The sequence below is a fragment of the Simochromis diagramma genome, unplaced genomic scaffold, assembly GCF_900408965.1.
Source record: "Simochromis diagramma unplaced genomic scaffold, fSimDia1.1 OVJJ01000753.1, whole genome shotgun sequence".
NCBI classification, from domain to species: Eukaryota; Metazoa; Chordata; class Actinopteri; order Cichliformes; family Cichlidae; genus Simochromis; species Simochromis diagramma.
The window spans coordinates 20,603,556-20,622,971 of NW_024387523.1; the positions used below are offsets into that span (position 1 = coordinate 20,603,556).

The 19,416-nt window shown below is 39.5% G+C and overlaps 1 protein-coding gene and 1 long non-coding RNA gene across 5 annotated transcripts in view; both read left to right on the forward strand.

Annotated features, from left to right (window-relative positions):
* The window catches only part of trappc9 (trafficking protein particle complex subunit 9), a 233,446-nt gene that overhangs the window by 120,991 nt on the left and 93,039 nt on the right, over positions 1-19,416 (forward strand). For all 4 annotated transcript variants that reach the window (XM_040021480.1, XM_040021482.1, XM_040021483.1 and 1 more), the window contains 2 exons: positions 83-225; positions 13,483-13,593. In XM_040021480.1, the coding sequence (XP_039877414.1) occupies positions 83-225; positions 13,483-13,593 (254 nt within the window). The remainder of the gene's footprint in view (positions 1-82; positions 226-13,482; positions 13,594-19,416) is intronic.
* LOC120727267 lies at positions 13,600-18,581 on the forward strand. Its single transcript, XR_005694472.1, has 2 exons — positions 13,600-17,274; positions 17,612-18,581. It is a non-coding gene; the product is annotated as an uncharacterized LOC120727267 (long non-coding RNA).

Here is a 19,416-nt window from a genome sequence, read left to right on the forward strand (position 1 = left end):
TGGAGTAACTTTGCAACACCTGTGCCTGCTTGTTTTAGTTTGTTTTGATCTACATTTTTTCCCCTCGTCTGTTCTTTTGCAGACTTTGGAGGCGGTGCTGAACTTCAAGTACTCGGGGGGAGCAGGCAAAGTTGAAGGCTACTACAGGGAGCTGTCTTTGGGTGTCCATGTTGATGTGGAACCTTCAGTGTTTTTCACCCGAGTCAGCACCCTCCCTGCTACCAGGTAACTATTAAAAATTGTATAGCCTTTCTGTTTTTTATGTTTATTTTACTGTAAAAATCACAATTTTTACATAAAGAAGTTTATCTAAAGAGTGAATGTGGGGTCTGCAGAGACTGGTGGGCTAGTTTGGTGAACAACAGGATAATAATGAGAAGATAACTATTTATTTTTATTGTACTGACATACGTAGTACAAACTGTCCCACATTGCCTCAAAAGCGCAACAAAACACAACACAACACGGTAAACTTTAAAGTGGATATGAAGTGCACAAAAAGGTATGAATAATAAATTACAGAATGAATGAATGGTCATAAATAGTATCGTAAATAATCATAATTTCTAAATCTTTCGCTGGCCTATTAACAGAGATGGGCAGTAGCGTTACTGTAATCCGATTACTTTTTTCAAGTAACGAGTAAAGTAAGGGATTACTATTGCAAAAACGGTAATTCGATTACCGTTACTTTCCCGTAGGAACGCTGCGTTACTGCGTTACTAAAACCGTGATTTCTTTTTTTTTTTTTTTTTTTTTTTTTTTTTTTTTTTTTTTTTTTTGCGAGAATGTGTCATGACAGTGACGTAAGCGAGTGCGACGTTCGTGACAACAGCTGTCTGCAGATCAACAGTGGATCATATATCGAGTGCAGGAGAGAGTATGAGCGTGCAGCGTTTAAAACGTGGAAGTACTGACCTTACTTTGAGTTTGATTCCATAAAAAGTGACAAAAACAGTGTCCGTTGTGCGTGGGAAGAAGTTAAGTCTGAGTTCAATGGTTCTTCCTCAATTTTTGATCTTGTGACTTTCAACTTCCATGCAGCTTTTATATCTTACCGGGCTATTCGTGTAACCTCATCATTCAAACAGATAAAATAACAATACTAACTCAACGTTAGCGACTGCAGTAGCAGACAAGCAATGAATAATAACCTATCACAGAGCTTCCCTTGTCACAGCAACTGTTGATAAATCTCATTTTTAAAGCTTCATTTTGCGTCATACACAGTTTTCTCTCTTGATTTGGGGAGCAGATACTGACATTCTCTTTAACCACTGCAGCAGCAGCCCTGCTATGACACTATTGTTAACCAAACCCGAGGACATAGAGATGATATTTTCACAGATGGGTCAGATAGGAGCAGACGTGAAGGCACACTGGATGGATATTCATGGCCTCACATATCCTCACCCTTCCTCACCTACTTTTATTCCCTGGTCTGTCTCGCTTCACTTTACTATTTTAGTTCCCCCAACTGTCGTGAAAAAACTCCAAGCAAGGGAGACGGATCATAGCAGAGTAATGGCCACTTGAGGTGAATCATTAGCAGTAATAATATCTGCAGTTTAAGCCATCAATCTTGGCACTGTGCTGATAGATGTGCTGCACTGACTGTTATACCATCACCCTGTCATCACAGCCCCCTCTCCCTTATCTCTATAGCACCCTTAGCTCTCTCAGCCTCACAGCTCTATTATACAGTATCTATTGGTTATCAACTAGATCTGAAAATATTTGAAATGTGCTGAAATTGAAAGGTTTAGAAATGTTTCAGTAGACTGAGTCTTAAAAACTCCTCTAAAGTGAACTAACCTTTTTCTTTCTTCTTATGGAGAAAATTTATTATGGCTCAATTCCACATTTACTGACTCAGTGGGCTTTATATCTTCGGTCCCTGGCCCTCACCAACCCAAAAGCAAGGTGCTCAAAAACCGCAGTGCATATTAACGTGCAAGAAGTCTCCTCACCCACAGACAGACTGTACTGTTGACATAATGTGTGAATATTTGGCCTTTTTCCATGTTTGCATGGAGAGTCTCGTGCAGAGCGTGCTGTATTTTATATCTGAGTTGCTTAAGGTAAATTTAGGATTGGGATTTTTAAATATATAATAAAGATATTCATAAAACGTCTTTAGCACAATACCTTGAAAACTTGGCTAGTACCAAAAACTAGCATTAAACACTTTGTCAGATTTTTCTTACTCACTGAGTGATCAGAACATTGAAATTATTCGATGTGGTTAGGATAGTTGCTTTTAAAAGTGTTCATTTATTGGAATAAGAGGGGAGATGTTCAGAATGAGTGTGTCCCAAAACTGACTCTGTCTTTACCTTTAGCTCTTTCTCATTCTGAATGTTTAAAGCCGAGCTTTGGGTATTTCTGATTTTTATGGTGGAATTACTTGTAATAAGATCGTCTCTTCAGCCATCAGATTTTCTTTTTAGAGAATGATCATCCTCAACCTGCAGGACCTACACTGTCGTCAGCAAATTATATCAGAAACATAATGATTCTCCTTCAGCTGCCTGTCGTTGCTCTGAATTGCAGTGCTATTTTCAAAGAGAAATGTGCACAAACCCTGTGCTAATGCTCTATGACTTTTGTTACTACATCACTTCCTCATTGCCCTGCATGCCTGCTCAGCAGAATGATGCTCTTTCATTGAGTACTGCATATTGTTAACTTTACTCAAAGAAATATGGTTAATAGAATTAGACCAGCCGCACCTGCAGGCCTAATTACTGCCAGACCTGTTAAATCAAATCACTTAAATAGAACCTATCTGACCAAGTGAAGTCATCCAAAGATCATTAAAAGCAACACATCATGCAAAAGTTAAAGAAACTCAAGAACAAGTGAGAAAGTATTGACATATATCAGTTTGGAAAGGGTTAAAAAGCCATTTCCAAGGATTTGGATTTGAAACGGTGGTAAGCGTGGCATCCATTGGAAAGTTAAAAGTAAAATCTGTTACTGACCAGAAAGAATACAAAGAGTAGTAAGAGGAAATCCCAAAAAGTTGATTCCATTCATCTGGATGTGAACAGAAACGTTTCGTCACTCATCCCAGGGACTTCTTGAGACTCGAGAGGATGAGGAAGAAAATCAAGGTTACATCATGTGTAAAAACTAACACAGGATTTCATAAAGAGAACATCATGCAACAGTCAAACATGGGGGAGGTAGTGTTGCTTTGTTGCTTCAGGACCTGGACCACAATTGAAGGTACCATGAATTCTGCTACCAGAAAATCCTGCAGGAGAATATCCAGCTATTAGTTCATGTCCTGAAACTCGGGCTCGTGTTGGTATATGGATATAAGTTTAATTCCTACGTTTTTCTGTATTTTACTTATTCGCATACTATAGATGAAAATTAGTCTATGTGGCTAAATCTGACATATTTACATGATGTATTTAGGTGTGAATGTCGATTAACTTGAGTTGTCCTTATAAATAAACAAACTTGGATTATGCAGCAGACGACGATCGGAAACACACGACCAAGTCACCCTCTGAATGGCAAAAAAGCAGAATGAAGGTTTTGGAGTGGCCTAGTCAAAGTCCCGACTTAAATCTAATTGAGATGCTTCCTCCACAGCGATGTGAAAGAGTCATTGCCGGTAATTTCAAATGCTTGATTGCAGTTCTTGCCGCCAAGGGTGGCACAACCAGTTATTAGGTTTTAGGAGGCAATTACTTTTTCAGACAGGGCCAGATAGGTTTGGATAACTTTTTTCCTTTAATAAATGAAATGATCGTTTAAAAAGCGCATTTTGTATTTAGTCGGGTTAGCTTTGTCTTCTATTAAAATGTTTCGATGATGATCTGAAATATGTAATTAATATAAAAAGAAAAAAATCAAGATAAGTGCTCTTTTTCACAGCTCAGCAAACTAGTTGTTAGATAGAAGTCGGTGCCGCCAACTTTCCTTTCTTACTGTGTTAATAACATGCAGCACCAAACATAGGGGGCACCTGTGTTTGAAACGACCTTTGACCATCCACTGATGCATCACTGTTACCATTTAACACTCACAGAGTAAATAATAGCACGTCTGGACCTTCTAAGACTACCTCTACAAGGCTCACAGATGAGGGATTCAGACACATGGGGCTCACAGTGTAATAACATTTATTCAAAAACCCATTGTCTGCTTACCCATGCAGAGTCCACACACATTCATTTTGTTTGAATTTCCCCTGTTGAAGAGTCAGCGTTACTTGTTCTGATAAGCACTATTGAATTTTTAAAAAAAGAGAAGTTGAGAGAATTTGGAAGTGGTGGTACGAAACTGCTCAATAATACAGCAGCTTATCCTTACGATCTGTTTCTCCCTCTCCTCCCCTTCCTGTCTCTCTACTTATCTGTTCCTCTTTATGTCTCTTAAAAAAAGAAAGAAAACCAGGAGAAATCCTCCTTATTTGTGTAGTAGTAGAGCAGCTGCTTGCATCAGTGTTTAGTCTCCACCGTTCTCCTCATCCAGTCTATTCCTTTTCATCATCATCTTCTTTTTTACTTACTTTACTTTTTTTTTTTTAAAAAAGTAAAGGTTTTTCTTTTTTTCCTGTTTTTTTTCTTCTTTCTGCCCTCCAATGAATTCACTATTGGGGAAACACTGGTATTTAATGATTAGTGGATGTAAACAATATCAACAGATAAAACAGTACAGTGTTGCTTATTATTTCTCTTTTGAACTAATAAAACAGTTAACTCAGGCCATGTTCTGTATCAAGTTACATGTGAAGCAGACTTAAAAGGGAACCATCACATAGTTCACATGACCACAGTTTGTACCAATGCTGATATAGTAAATATGAAAATTGTATTTCAGAACCAGTATGGGGGGGAAAAGCTAAAACTAGTTAAATTTGTGTTATTAATGACCAAGTAGTCACCTTCATATGGCTGTGTAATTAATTAATTAAACTAAAGGTAGCGCTTCGTATTTGTCAGGTATAGTATATAGTTCCTTCCTGGCATCACTGTTAAATTCAGAATAAAACAAGACTTTTGTTTAGCTGGTAAATTGCTGTATGGTAAAGCTTTTGATTTTGTGGTTGTAGAATTCAACTAGTGCACCACTGCTGCATCTCTCTGCATGACTGTCTGTTATCTAAGTGTTGTTTTCTAATAAATGCATGACATTTTGTAAAAGAATCATCTCACCTGCTCCCAACAAGTGGGTGGCTTTGAGTATGGTTAATCCAGAATTGTGTGTTGCTGGATTGCTAGTGACATCAACTCATGAATGTGTCCTAGAGATGACTCGCAATGATCCACAGGTGCAGACAAAGAAGAATAAATACAGCTTTACAAAGATAAATCTGCTCATTACTCCATACAGTTGTGATTCTTTCTCCTGTCTCTGTCCTTCACTGTTACTGTCCAGTGAGGCATGTTTTGTCACCTAGCTAGCTAACTGGCTCCCTCATCAGTGTTGGGTAATGTTTCCATCACGGCTAATAAGATAGCTGCCACCGTCTGCTGTTCACCTTTTACTGTCCTCCTTTGACTCCCTGCTTGCCTTTTTCACTGCTCACACTTTCAACAGCATGTCACCACCTGATATGTACAGTAATATTAGTGTTATAACAGCAGACCAGCAGATTACGCTAACGAGTTACATTCTGCTGTGACCTCTGCATCTCATTTACCACTCTACTCTTGTTGAAGAACTTTAACTCGTCTGTCTCTGTGTCTCTTTTTCTGAGTTATGCTGTTCTCAATGCAAATGCTTAGCTTCCAGAACAAATGCACAGCATTTTAAATATGCTTATATCAAGTAAGGAACACAATGTGAATAAAGTGAAAAGTAAAATTAAATAAGTTTATGTCAAAATAAAATAGTGGCTTGCACATTAGGCAAATGTGCAAAAGGTCATATCTCCTTATGCATAGCCATACGCTTTAGTGACCTTTTATGAATTAGGGAGAAGCTTTTTTTTTGTCTCCTTCTTCTTCAAAATAAGATTAGGGGACAAAATCTGGCCGCCAACAAACTGATTTAACCTTTAGGCTTCTTATGAGCAAAGAGAATGTGAGAAATTTCACAATTTGTTTAAAACTGAGTGTTGCTGAGTGTAGTCTAGTCAGGCTTGTTTCTTGTCAGCTCTGGCTGAAAAATGGAATATTTTACTAAATCATATCAAGATCAAATACCTTGAAGTAAGCCAAATGAACGAGTACATGCTGTGCTTGACAACATCATCTGTCTACGATGTGAAAGCGTAAAACTTAATCACCCTAAATTAGTGGTTATCAAAACCTTCTCCTGGCAGGAGCTCCCTTAAGAAAATGAAAGCTGGACCCTCCCAAGACGATCACCCACCCGTCTTTTTTTTTTTTTTTTTCAAATCAGTCTTTAATGAAAAAATGACCAGGTTCAATAAGCGTTTGGGCATTTTCCAAACATAAATTGCATTCACTCAACTTTATACTTTGTCCTGATTCTCCTCTCCCCATACACCTCAACCCCCCATGGCCGGCCCCACTGCAGTGGTTCTGTGCCTAAAATAACACGACGTGATTTCCATCTCCTTTTGTTTCTCGTTCGGTAGCAGAGCGATTGTTAATCTGTTTTAGGTGCTTTGGCGTTAATGAAATTAACAGCAGGTGCACTAGTGGGGGAACAATGAGACAACCCACGTGGAGGCCCCTGATGTCCCCCTCCACCCCTCATCTTTTCTGACAGTTTCTTCGCTAGTTTTGTGTTTTTCTGCGGTCAGTGTCACTACTGGTACCATGAGGCAATACCTGGACCCCACAGACCGGTATCTGCTCCTTCGTGCAAGCAGGAACAGGATGAGCACTGCCAGGATCATATCAATAGAGGGATACACAGATCTCAACAGGCTGGGCAACAGCGCCCCGCGTGTTATTGGGTATCGGGATGAAGTCCTTGGACCCACTGTAAGATCCTGCGGTGGTGCAGTGGGTCCTTGGTTCCTCCCGGTGGAACCGAGGACCACCAGGCCTCATGTGGTAAGAGTATGCAGGTAGTTCCTGGAAGAACTGACTGGAACCACGGTTGCCTGACCTAAATCCAATAGAATAGATCTGGAAAGAATTCCAAAAGGACACTATCTGAGGATTATCCTGACATTGTCAGGCACGTGGGGGTCATACAAACTACTGAGTACCATTTAGAGTTGCTGGACTTCTCATGGACTAGCCTGCTGCCTCATTTTTTCACTTTGGGTGTCTGGGAATTCTGTAGGTCGATCATTTTAGTTTCTTTCCTGACACAGTCCATATCGGTGTTTCCAGCATGACTTTTCCCCCCCTCTGCTGAGATCTGATGTCTTTTCTGTGTGTGTGTTTTTGTTTTGTTTTTTTGTTTTTTAATTTCTGGGAGCAGTGTCTATATATAGTATTTACTTTTTACTGATATAAAATACGCTTTTATTGACATTGTAAACCCTTTTTCAATTGGTTATCTGACAACCAGATAACCAATCTCCCTATTCTCAGTAAGCCTCCCAACATACCCACCACCATGCCTGCAGTTTATATTTTTTATAGTCTAAGTTAAATGCCAGTTTGAGTTTTCTCTATTCTACCGATCACATCTTATTTGACATTTTACTCATAATGTTTATGACACAATTAAGTAGCGTTTTGTTCTTTTGGGCCTCTTCAGAGTGAGTTGACAGATCTCTTAAAGAATGTGATGAATAGGCAGGATGTGTGAAATGCTCAGTGATCCATACTTTACAGGAACCTGTTAAAATCCTATTCACTTAGCACTGTGTTGTCCTGGAAAAATGCTTTGCTGTTGAGGAGGAAAATTTTATGGATGTGCATTCTGTTAATCATGCATAGTTCAGGCTACGTCACATCAGGGAAAACGGTCGTTGGAAACCACTGCATGAGCAAAGTAATTGTGACAATGTGCCTTTGAAATCTTCAAACTTCAAACTGGCTTTGGTGCGTCAAGCTAGCTGTAAGACAGGGATAAAACTGCAGTAGGATGGAGTCAGTCTATCAATTTTAGTTTAACTGGATCAAGTTGGCCCTTACATGCAGTCTGTTTGTGATAATACCACAATTGCCTGTGATAAATCTCAATTCTGTTGTGGTATGAACCAGGGGCAGACTTGCCAGCGGTGGCGTGCACAGAAACCACACATCAGGCTGAGAATGGGTACCCATCTAAGTGGGGGAAATTCATCATTTAGAAATTATAAACAGATGCAGCTTGTTCACTTCATTAATGACCGGCATAAACAGCATAAATTTGTGGCTCAAAAATAAGGGATCAAGTAATGTACTAAACAAATAATAGAACAGTTCAGGTTTTACGCATGTGTTGCTCTCTTAAAACAATGTGATAGCAAATGAGACGATACTGAAGATGGATAAATATGTGTTAATAAGTCTTCTGTTAGAAATTGTTGGGGACTGAGTGTGTGTGGAGCGCAGGATTTTAGCAGATTTTACTACAAACTGTTCCTCTGCATAAATCTGAATTCTGAGTGTAACAGCTGCCACGTACGATGTGTAAAAGAACACGAAACATTATTTAGCGTCAGGTCACGAGGCACCCGAGTGAAAAACCTCTCACATTCTCTTGTATGACTGAGGCCTCACTGAGAATATGGAGATCAGCCTCCACTGCTGGCAGATATCACAACTTTCTGGTAAACAGTAGGGCTGTGAAAAAGTTTTGACATCAGCCTTCACTGGGTATCATGTCGAAATTTTAATGTGAAAATTATTTTGGAGTGAATGAAAAATGTCAAGGAGAGGTAAAGTAAAACTCGGAGAGATAAAATCTATTTCCATGTGGAGATACTGTTAAAAAATTAAAATACGAGTATATCTCTAAAACTGAGAACATCGTGAAAAAGTTAAGTTTCATATTTCTTTTCAGCCTTTTTGTTTCCATTTTGATGATTATGATTTGTATCTTATGAAAATCTAAAATCCATTGTCTCAAAATTTTAGAATATTTGCTAGGACCAATCAAAAAAGGGGTTAAACCCCCTTAGTTGGGCCTCTTTCACCACGAGTTACTGCAACAAGCAGCAGGACATGGAAGCAGTCGGTTTATGGCACAGCTGGGGTGTTATTGCAATCCCAGTTGCTTTAATAGTGGGCTTAATTTCAATACAGTTGTATTTATATAGTGCCACACGACAGAAGTTGCTTCAAGTGCTTTATATTGTAAGTCCCTACAATATTAGAGAGAAAACCCCAACAATCAGACGACCCGCTCTGAACAAGTAGTTGGCGACAGTGGGAAGGAAAAACTAACCTTTAAGAGGAAGAAGCCTCCGGCAGAGCCAGGTTCATGGTGGGGCAGCCATGACAGGACAGAAAACACGTGGAAAAGTTCATTGTGCACATAAGAAATAGTGTCTAAAATCTTTTCTCTATGCCAAATGCCAATCGCAACACTGAGTGCATGGACGAGTCAGAGGGTGATGGGAGGAAGACGGGACAAAAGACAAAGATTCAGTTTGTCCTACCAGATTGTTCCTTTGCCATCAACGCCTTTTTTTTAATGTGCTTCTATGCTGTACTCTGTGAACATCCAGCCTTTTCAGCGTCTTACCCTCCTTGAGGAGGAGGCAGGCTGTGATGACTGTCATCTGGACAGCTTTCAAATCAACAGCCTTTCTTTTGATTGTGGCTGCATGTGCTTAATTAGCACCAAGTACAAAAAAAAGACCTTTTTCATGATATTCTAATTCTTCTTTAGTGTTTTCTGTTGACTGTTTTTTTGGCAAAGGATTGTTTGGGCTTTGATTTTAATTCTTTATGGACATTGTCCAAATGCTGACAAGACATTTAGTGTATAACACATATTCATTGTGTGTTTAATAATCTCAGTGGTTAAATGTGGACATAAACATGGAGTCAGCTGTCCCTTATTGGTGGCTGCTGTAGCTAAAAATACCCCTTCAGTCGCCATTACATTTAGTGTGCAGGGAGTATGTCACGTTTTTGTGTCAGACTAGGCCTGCAAAATCAGCACGTATTGATTGCAATTTGCAGAACTGACTGAGGTGTGGGCCCAGCTCTCACGATCTTTGCGTTTTTGGTTCTCGCAGTGTTATTTTTACCACCCTGCTATCTTGCCTCAACAATGTCCCCAATCACATCAAAATGACAAACACTTTGATTGAATAGTTTTTTTAAAAAGTCGACCCATTATACTTTTTCTCATTTTTTGACACGTATAGTCATATTAAACATGGGTAAAACTTCAAATAACAAAGTCAGATACAAAGTAATCCCTGTGGGTTAAAAGGTCAGGCTTCAGACTGAGCTTTTTCTAACCACTCTGTCTCAGACTCTCCTTTTTTCCCCCCCATTTGTCTTTCTGTGTGATGTCAGTTGGGGGATTTTCTTTATGACTTTCACGGCTCTGGGAGGGAGATCACCTCGTGTGTTGTTCAAACCTTTTTGTGAGGGGAAACTAATCAGAGGAAAGTTGTCTTTAAGGGAAGTAGCAGCACCGAGGCCCATAAATAAAGATTATTTTGAACTGAGAGTCATGCAAAACTACTCTAGTGCAGTCCGAGGATAAAAATATGCAGTTGCAAAGTAGGATGTGTCCACAGAAAATGGTACACATTAACTATATATTATATACTGTCGTTTAACTATATTTGTTTGCTTTACAAAGCCAGCATGACCTAGCTTTGAACTGAGGTTCATGCAAAGTCAAATATTTTAAAGCATTTCCAGCAGAGTCCAAGAACACAAGAAAAACAGAGCATAAAACAACAGTTGTTGTCCTTTTTGTACCTACAGAGTTTGCATAGTCTTGCTTTTTGTGGTCGTGGTTTCAAAGAAATATGTGGCAGACTGGGAGAATTACTCTTCTGCAACAGGGTCCTCTTCAAATGAGCAGAATACTGACCTCGTGGTTCATTTGTTAGTGTTGTGGGGTTCTCGGGAATAGGCAGTGACAGTCATTAACTCACTGTACTCTGTTCTTTGGCACAGCACCAGGTGCACTGAAAATGATCTGCTGTTTTTGCAGGTGTCATCACATATGCATGGAAATCTGTTGGTAGTAGGATGAAACGAATCCCTGCCACCTTCAAAACTTTAGGGTGTTGCTCCACAACTAAAGCAAGCAATCTATAGTTGTGAGTTATATTAAATGTATGTAAGGCAGCAGTACTGCTGTTTCATTAGTGAATGATTTTCTTTGTACACCACGAACAAAGAAGCAGGTTGGATGTGCGTTCACTTTGAAACGCTGGGGATAATTTTGCTCCCTTTCCGCCTCTCTCTGCTTTCAAAGAGGAATGTAAAAATTCACTGACTGAAATGGAGACAAATAGTTTGAAACCCTATTGGCGGATTTGAATTATTTATTCAGCTTAGATCTCTGTGCCCAGCGTAGTAGCTCAGAATACTTATCAAAATGATTCAGTGTTATGACTCAGTTCCCACTAGTTCAAAAGCATGATCTTTAGCTTTCGTCTACAGACGTTCGGCAGTTGTTGCGGCGACAGATCTTGAATGAAGTCGTCCAACCGCTGCGCAGAATCATTTCATCCTTTAGTCTTTTAACGCCTACAAAAATGTGTGACTTCACATCATGTGCGCCTCCATTGCCGTCTGTTCTGTCACTCTACCTGGTGCTTAGCACATGAGCAATGAGGCTTGCGTTCTTAACTCGATGCCTGATTGATCTCCTTCGCTGAACAGGATGGCTGATAAATCAGCACCTCCCCCTTTCTGCCTGTTAATCACATCTGACAACGAAGACAACTAGACAATTAAAGGAACCGGGATAGGCCTTAAAAATATGCTCCTTTAATTGCCACGTCAGTTTATTAGGGACTAGGGAAAGCTCGACTAAAGCCTCCATTAACCGTGAGATTTAAGAGGCAAAGAGCTTGATGGGAGGAGGGTGAATGTGAGGGATGATGGAACAATGGACTTCACAAAATTTTACAACACTGGTGTCAGTTCTGTCGTTCCTAGTTATAGTTTCTGTGTTCACTGTTTGAACACAGTTTGTTTGTTTACAAAGTAAAATGTCGGCAATGAATTGTAGGTCCTAACTGTAATTTTTTTACAGGTTTGACTCATTTATCATGGTTTATCGTGATCAACCAATAATGTGGTAAATATTGATTTTAAAGCAAATATCTTAAGCTTCTACATATAATTTACCCAGAAAGTTTGGCCACTTTCTATAATACCGTAAAGCCGTGAAGTTCTGTCACATTGTTGCTGTACGTCTATAAACTGCTTGTTTATGTAACCATATACTCGCTGCACTGGTCAGTGTGCTTCTGTTTTGCGACAGTCCTTCCTTTTATCTGTCATTATGGAGGGAAAAAAAAATAACACCTACTTAGGGGTTAAAATTAACTCTTTGAAAATCCAGCATCATCTCTCCTGACTTGATCTAAATCACAAATTGGCCCTCTTATGATCTGCATGAGAAAAGCAGGCGCGGTATTATGTGGAGATGACCTGCTCCAGCTAGACCTGTGGGCCTGATGAAAGCACCGCCACCTTTGATGTTGTGACAAGGAGTGATGAGTACTTCACACCGTGTCTTCTCTTGATGTCGTGCTTTTGGTCAGCCCATGTATGTTGGCCTGTATTTTTAGAAGGTAATTTAATTTAGAAAATAATGAACTCCTATATGAATAAGCAAACCGTTGTATGCACAGGTTACAGACAGACTGCAGCACACAGATGATGAGCTTTAAGTTTAGCATTTGTGAGTGTGAATTATGTAAACCTGTGCAAAATGGAAAAAAGCAAGACTTTATTTATGCAGCATATCTCATTCTAGGTGCAGCTTAAACTACCACACACACACGAGCAACAGAACTATGTAGATAATGCAAAACTAAGTCAATTCATTTATAAGCACATTTAAAAACAAATCTACAAAAAATAAAACAACAGGAGTAATGAAAAATAATACAGATGACAGATGAGGAGAAAATGAGGAGAGCAATTGAACAACTGACATACTAAGAGTACCTCCTTCACTTTGAATATAGAATAAAGATACAAAAACCATCAGTAGACCACAAACAACACAGGAAGGAAATGGTATTGTATTAGATATACAAGCATTATGCAGAAGTAGATAATATATACCAAGTATTGATTTATAAATAGCTGGACATGTATAACTCGGGATTATTAGGTAATATTATACTACCGTATATTTCTAACTAACTGGGCAGCTCATGCTCTTTCTCGTGACAGTAGTTTCTTTTGATACTCTCGTTTTGGGTTCAGCTTGAAAGAAAGAAAAAAGGTAATAGAGAAATCAGATTTCAAACGTGTGCCATGATATTTAGATGCAAACTATAATATAAGTTGATTTTTCGATGTTTCTGTGAGGATGGCATTATAGTAGAGTTTTTCCAGCACCCTCCTGGGACCTCTTCCTAACATTTGCAGCGTTTCTTAAATGCTAAAACTGCTGACGGCAGCATGGTGCAGAATATACAGTCACTTCTTGTTTCTGTGTCCACAGCACTCGCCATTGTCATCTACTGCTCGACATCTTCAACCCAACAGAGCACGAACTCACTGTCAGGGCCAAGAACAATCAGGACCTGGTTCTCCACGCCAGCGAATGCCAGAGGTGAGTGGAAGGTTTGACTTTTACAAACATACAGATATTTTCAGTGAGTCAAAACAAAACAATTTCTCAAGTTTATTTGGCTCTTTTCTTTCACCTGAGGCATTCAGGCAATATTTTAGGTCTTTCAGAGCTGGTTCACTTCACTGTTAGTTACTGCCTAGAGCAAAAATCAAAGTTATGAATTGACGTCCTGCCTTCCAGCTACTTGACAAGTAGAACTCTGCAGGGCGAGTGTTTAAATGTTAATATAGGTGTTTGTTTTTCTTCTTTCTTATAGCTGCTGTATTTGCTTATGGCCATGATCTGTGGGTATGAACATGTCTTTAATGGATTTGTTCAGCTATTTGTGAGTTGTTATATATAAACACACTGACTTGTAGGTGTAATTACAAAATATTGTTGCGCTACGCCTGGACTTCTGATTCTGATATAAACCTGAGAAAGTCTTGGATGTACCATTAAGTCGTCTGTATATTATGATGTATGTGGCTCAGTTACAACCTGCCTCGGTTATGCCAGAAAGTATGAGACATGTGTAGGTAATAACGTCAATCGATGATTGCTTTGAGTGTTTATTTGTTATTGAACTGCATAGCTTATCCTTAAATATAGGAAAGGTAAAGCAGAACTTGACATGTGCATTTTCCCTCGGAAAGCTCTTTTATTTAATGTAGTGGTGCTGTGTTTTATTTATTTTACAATGGGGGCACACTTTGAGTTTAAGTGGGCCGAACTAGTAACAATTTCCTTTCTTTCAGTGTAAATAGCATTTAAATCCTTATTTTCTCAATATAAGAAAAAGAAATGTAATTTCAACAGCACGTCTTACTTTTACTACACGATGAAGAAATGTTTCTTTGTTTAATGAAAGAAATCTGGGACTCGATTGCACGAAACATATGTGTGAAACTACAGAAAAGGTGCTTGGGAGCTCATTGCCCAGACTGTCCTTTAATTTTACTCTGGACACACTTTTTTTAAAGACATTTCTATTGTAGAGAGTGAATAAGCAAACTAAACAGGAAGACTTTTTAGTGGAAGTTTCAGTAGAAGGACAAGCAGTAAAATTAAGAAAAAGTTAAAAGTTCAACATGTTTTAGCCCCCCCCCATCCCGGCCTTATGTTTGAAAACCCCATCCTGAAAGCTGAGATATTGTTCTGGGTTCTTTTGCGACCTCCTGGATGAGTCATTAGTACGATCTTGGATTAATTTTGTAATTGGTACTCCTGGGAAGGTTGACTACATTTTCAGTTGTGGATAAAGCCTCTCATCGTGACACACTGGAGTCCCAAAGCCTTAGAAATGGCGCTATAACCTTTTCCAGACTCATAGATGTCAACCACTTTGTTTCTCTTTCATATCTGTTCCTGAGTTTCTTTTGTGCCACAATGTTTCTTTTTGACATCTTTTAGGTTACTTTACTTTGTCTGACAGGTTCTGTTTAAGCGATTTCTTCATTCAACACATGTAGCAGTAATCAGGCCTATGTGTGCCAAATGAAATTTAACTTGGCTTTCCAAAAAAATTATACGTTTTGTATTTACTCAGGTTATTATCATCTAACATTAAAATGTTTTTGATCATCTAAAACATACAAGTGTGACAAATATGTAAAAAAAGGTTCATCAGAAAGGGGGAGGTGCTTTTTCACAGTAGTCTAATATGACTTTCTAGTTGAGGTGAAATTCTGTGTATTTGAAACAGACGGCTACAGAATTGCAATTTTCACCAGTTCAGAAAAATGTTATTTTACCCTGTTCAGTCACAAACTTATAGCAGACTGACTGTGTTATTGCCATTTTATCACCATCTTGACAGATCAAAGCCTCTTTAAGGATGGCAACCGACTACGGGTGGCCACAGACCCGCTCCCTGTCTTTGAAACAACCATTTCAAAGGCAACAAGCTTGAAGTTCTTGCAATGGTCACAGTAATTATGACCATCCAGTGGTCCCAGCCACTGTTCATATTAAAAGGTGTTTTTTTTGCTGCTGTTGTTTTGTTTCCTTGACAATGTTGAGACATACAGCGAAGAGCTCTGTGGCTCTCTTGGTGTAGAAGATCGCTTTGATTCCTTAAGCATAGATAAGTGTTTCTTCCCTCTGTAATATGGTTCGATTAATTTAAAGTGTAACAAAGTACAATATAAATGCACACAAATCTACTAAGTCAGAGAATAATTGTAATTTCCTACTTCCATCCCCACCCATACCACTCAGACATGCCAGCACATGTGCACATAAATCATCAGCGTCTCCTGCAGCTTACCTCGGCCTCACTCGCTTGTGTGTCTGTCTCTCTCAGCTTGTCATTTCACTGGAAAGTGGCAAATTATGATTCCTGTCGGCACTCTCTCTCCAGTGCAATCTTTGGTCATGAGCGGAGGTACACCGTTTGGTGACTCATAGGCCCTTCTCTACAGGGGTGGGATGTTATTTTCTGAGACGAATTAGGGGGTGGAAAGGGATCTTTTCAGACACAGCCAAACAGCTCAGCAATCGGCTCTTCAAATAATCTTTCCTGGTTAGAAATGACTAGTTAAGTTCAACAATTTTGGGCTATTATTGTCTAAAAGGAGATAACTTCAAATTTCTAAAAGGAAAAAGAAAATTACATTTTTATAATACCAGCAGTGTAGTGGGTTTTCATTGTAACACTGATGGGTACTGTTTTCATAGGGCTGTGTGCAGTCCAGCTAACGATCAAGTTTACCCAAAGATTCAGTTGTTTAAAGAACCACTTTTACCAGCAATAAGTTCAAGTAATTATTTTCTGTGTGATAATCCATCACATCATTGTGGAGGCATTTTAGCCCACACTTCTTTACAACATTGCTTCAGTTCATTGAGGTTTGAGGGTGTTTATCTGCAAGTCCACACAGCATTTTAATCAATTGAGGTTTGGACTTTGACCGGCGCGTTGCAGCAACTTGATCCTTTCCTTTTTCAATCATTCTGTTGTAGATTTGCTGCTGTGCTTAGATCCTTGTTCTGTTGCATGATACCGGAGTTCATGGTCAGCTCAGTCACAGTAAGGTGCCCGTGTCCTAAGGCTGCAAAACAAGCCCAAATCACCACCCCGCTACCACCATCCGTAGTTGGTATGAAGTGTCTGTGCTGATGTGCTGTTTGGTTTTATCCGAAGGGCATTGCAAAAAAAGGAAAAAAAAAAAAAGCTTTCCCCTGGTAAGACTTCCAAACAAGCCTTTGCTGTCATTTATGACCACAGGAGGATCTGTTTCGTTACATTTACGTCTCAATTTAAAGGCTTTCCCAATAGTTATTTTCATCATTCTTTCTTCTTTAAAGACCAATGTTTGAACTTTGTTGGCTCTCCAGGTGCTCCAATTACTATACAGACCCAAAACAATTATTTTACATTTGCCTATAGGTGTTGATGTCAGGGGTTTTCTGCAAGTAATTGTTAACTTGAATAATGCCATATTTTGAATACATGTATTTAATTGAAAATGCAATTTTACCCTTTTCAGTCTCTTGGAAGAGATTTCTGTTCCAAACTTCCATGCTGGTTTTCCATTTACCACCCTCTGTGGAACAAAAAATGTAGAACTTACATGTTAGACTGAAATTATTATACTTATAAAAGATGCATGCATCCATACACCAATGATTGATTTGACCCTGGTCCCCTCAGATAGTGTAGTTATCTTTGAAAATATGGTAAATGGTAAATGGCCTGTATTTATATAGCGCTTTACTAGTCCCTAAGGACCCCAAAGCGCTTTACATATCCAGTCATCCACCCATTCACGCACACATTCACACACTGGTGATGGCAAGCTACATTGTAGCCACAGCCACCCTGGGGCGCACTGACAGAGGCGAGGCTGCCGGACACTGGCGCCACCGGGCCCTCTGACCACCACCAGTAGGCAACGGGTGAAGTGTCTTGCCCAAGGACACAACAACCAAGACTGTCCAAGCCGGGGCTCGAACCGGCAACCTTCTGATTACAAGGCGAACTCCCAACTCTTGAGCCACGATCGCCCCAAATAAGCAACTAAAACCTCAGAGCGGTTGTGTGAAGCACCAAATGTGTGTGCTCGGTGGTTATTCATAACTACTTGTAACTGAGACAATGTAAAAGAGAAACATGGCACACAAAGAATCCACAACTGAACGCTGACAATTCTCTACAGTTGTTCCATCCTTGCTTTCAAAAAGCCAGTCAACAAGTTAAGGAGAATCCTGACAGGTCCGCTTTGAGTACAGCGAACTATACAACCCAAACTTGGTGGGTGGAAAAGTTTAAACCAGAAATATAACTATTATTGAATTAAGGTTTGTGATGCTGATTTTCTCGTATCAGTCTTTGTTTTACTGTATTTTCTTCTGCTGTTTAAAGTCAGGCTATCTGTTGCTGCTATGTAATTTCTTTAGTTGCTGAACTCACTTTCTTCCATCACAGATGCAATCATAAAACCAAAGATATGACCTTAAATGGAAGTCAAATGCTCTGTAACTGCTTTAAAACACTGCCTCTTTAGAATCTGACAGTGAATCACTGAGGCAAACAAGTATCAAGTAGCAGCAAATGTTGATGCTAAATAGACTGGTATGTAGTGCTTTTCTACTCTGCCGGAGCACTTAAAGCGCTTTATACACCAGCCCCATTTACCCAAGCACTTTTTCATGCTTTCCGTCGAACATTCACGTGTCGATGTATGTATAGACTTGCACGTCTTTTCCTCCTTTGAATGGCATTCCATTTAAAGACAGCTATCGCCTTAGGCCCCACCAATCAGCATATCCGTCCCATAGATATTTCTCTTGAGGCCTGATATTTGAATTCATCAGGGAATCAGTTCAGAAGCAGCCTACTGATTCTTTCACAGCATGCACTTATTTCCAGGCAGAGAATAGCCTCCCCAGCATCACTCACCCCCTATTCCTTGTTTGGAAAATGCCTTTCTCACATACCCAGAGCATGCTTAATGCAGAGTGGGGTAGAATTTTGCATGCGGTGAGAAACAGGGCCACTGTGCTGAACCATATTGTGACCGTCTTTCCAACTCCATCCTCTGTCAACATCAGATGGCCCTGTCATTTCATATTTCTGTCCCGTTCTATGATGAATGAGGTGTCAGGCACAAGATGTTTTCTGGAGTCTTCATCCAGGACTGCTGAAGCTAATGCTTCAATCCGACGTTTGCAGAAATGACTCTGTCAGTCATCCGTATTTTCCTGCTATGATTTTTAATTGTTTACAATGAGCCTTTTCAAAGCTACGCAAATAAAAAGTCATGAAAACCCCGCCTTGAGTGAAGAGGAGAAATGCAGTTTTTAGACTTTTCTAGACACTGAGCTTTTTCCATATTCATACACATTTCTGCATTTTCAGATACATGACATCCGATAACTTAGTTTCTGTCACAGGAAAACACAGAGCTTATCGGTGTTGGAGAAGTTCAGTTTGTGACATGTGTAATCTCTTCCTGTGAGGGTGAGAGACTGAGTGCTCCTTTCATCTTCTCACATCATTCACAGACGTGTCTTACAAGGTCTTCATCCTCTTCATGGTCTTCTTTAATGGCAAATGGGAGAAAAGTGAAGTACCTCACACTGCGAATGCTCACTTTGATGTTTGGGAGCCTGAAAAGGTTCCAAAACACTGACGCGATCTCACCACAGTGATATCCAAACCATTATTTCCTCCCATTTCGGCTTTTAACAGAGAAGAACAGAGGAACGATAGTGTGTCCTTTCTTCTTTTGTGCCTAGATTTTGCAGATTTTCCTGGCGTAATATGCTCTTTCTCAAAACTATTCAAAGTGTGAGATTTTACAGGATCGTGCTGAAAAT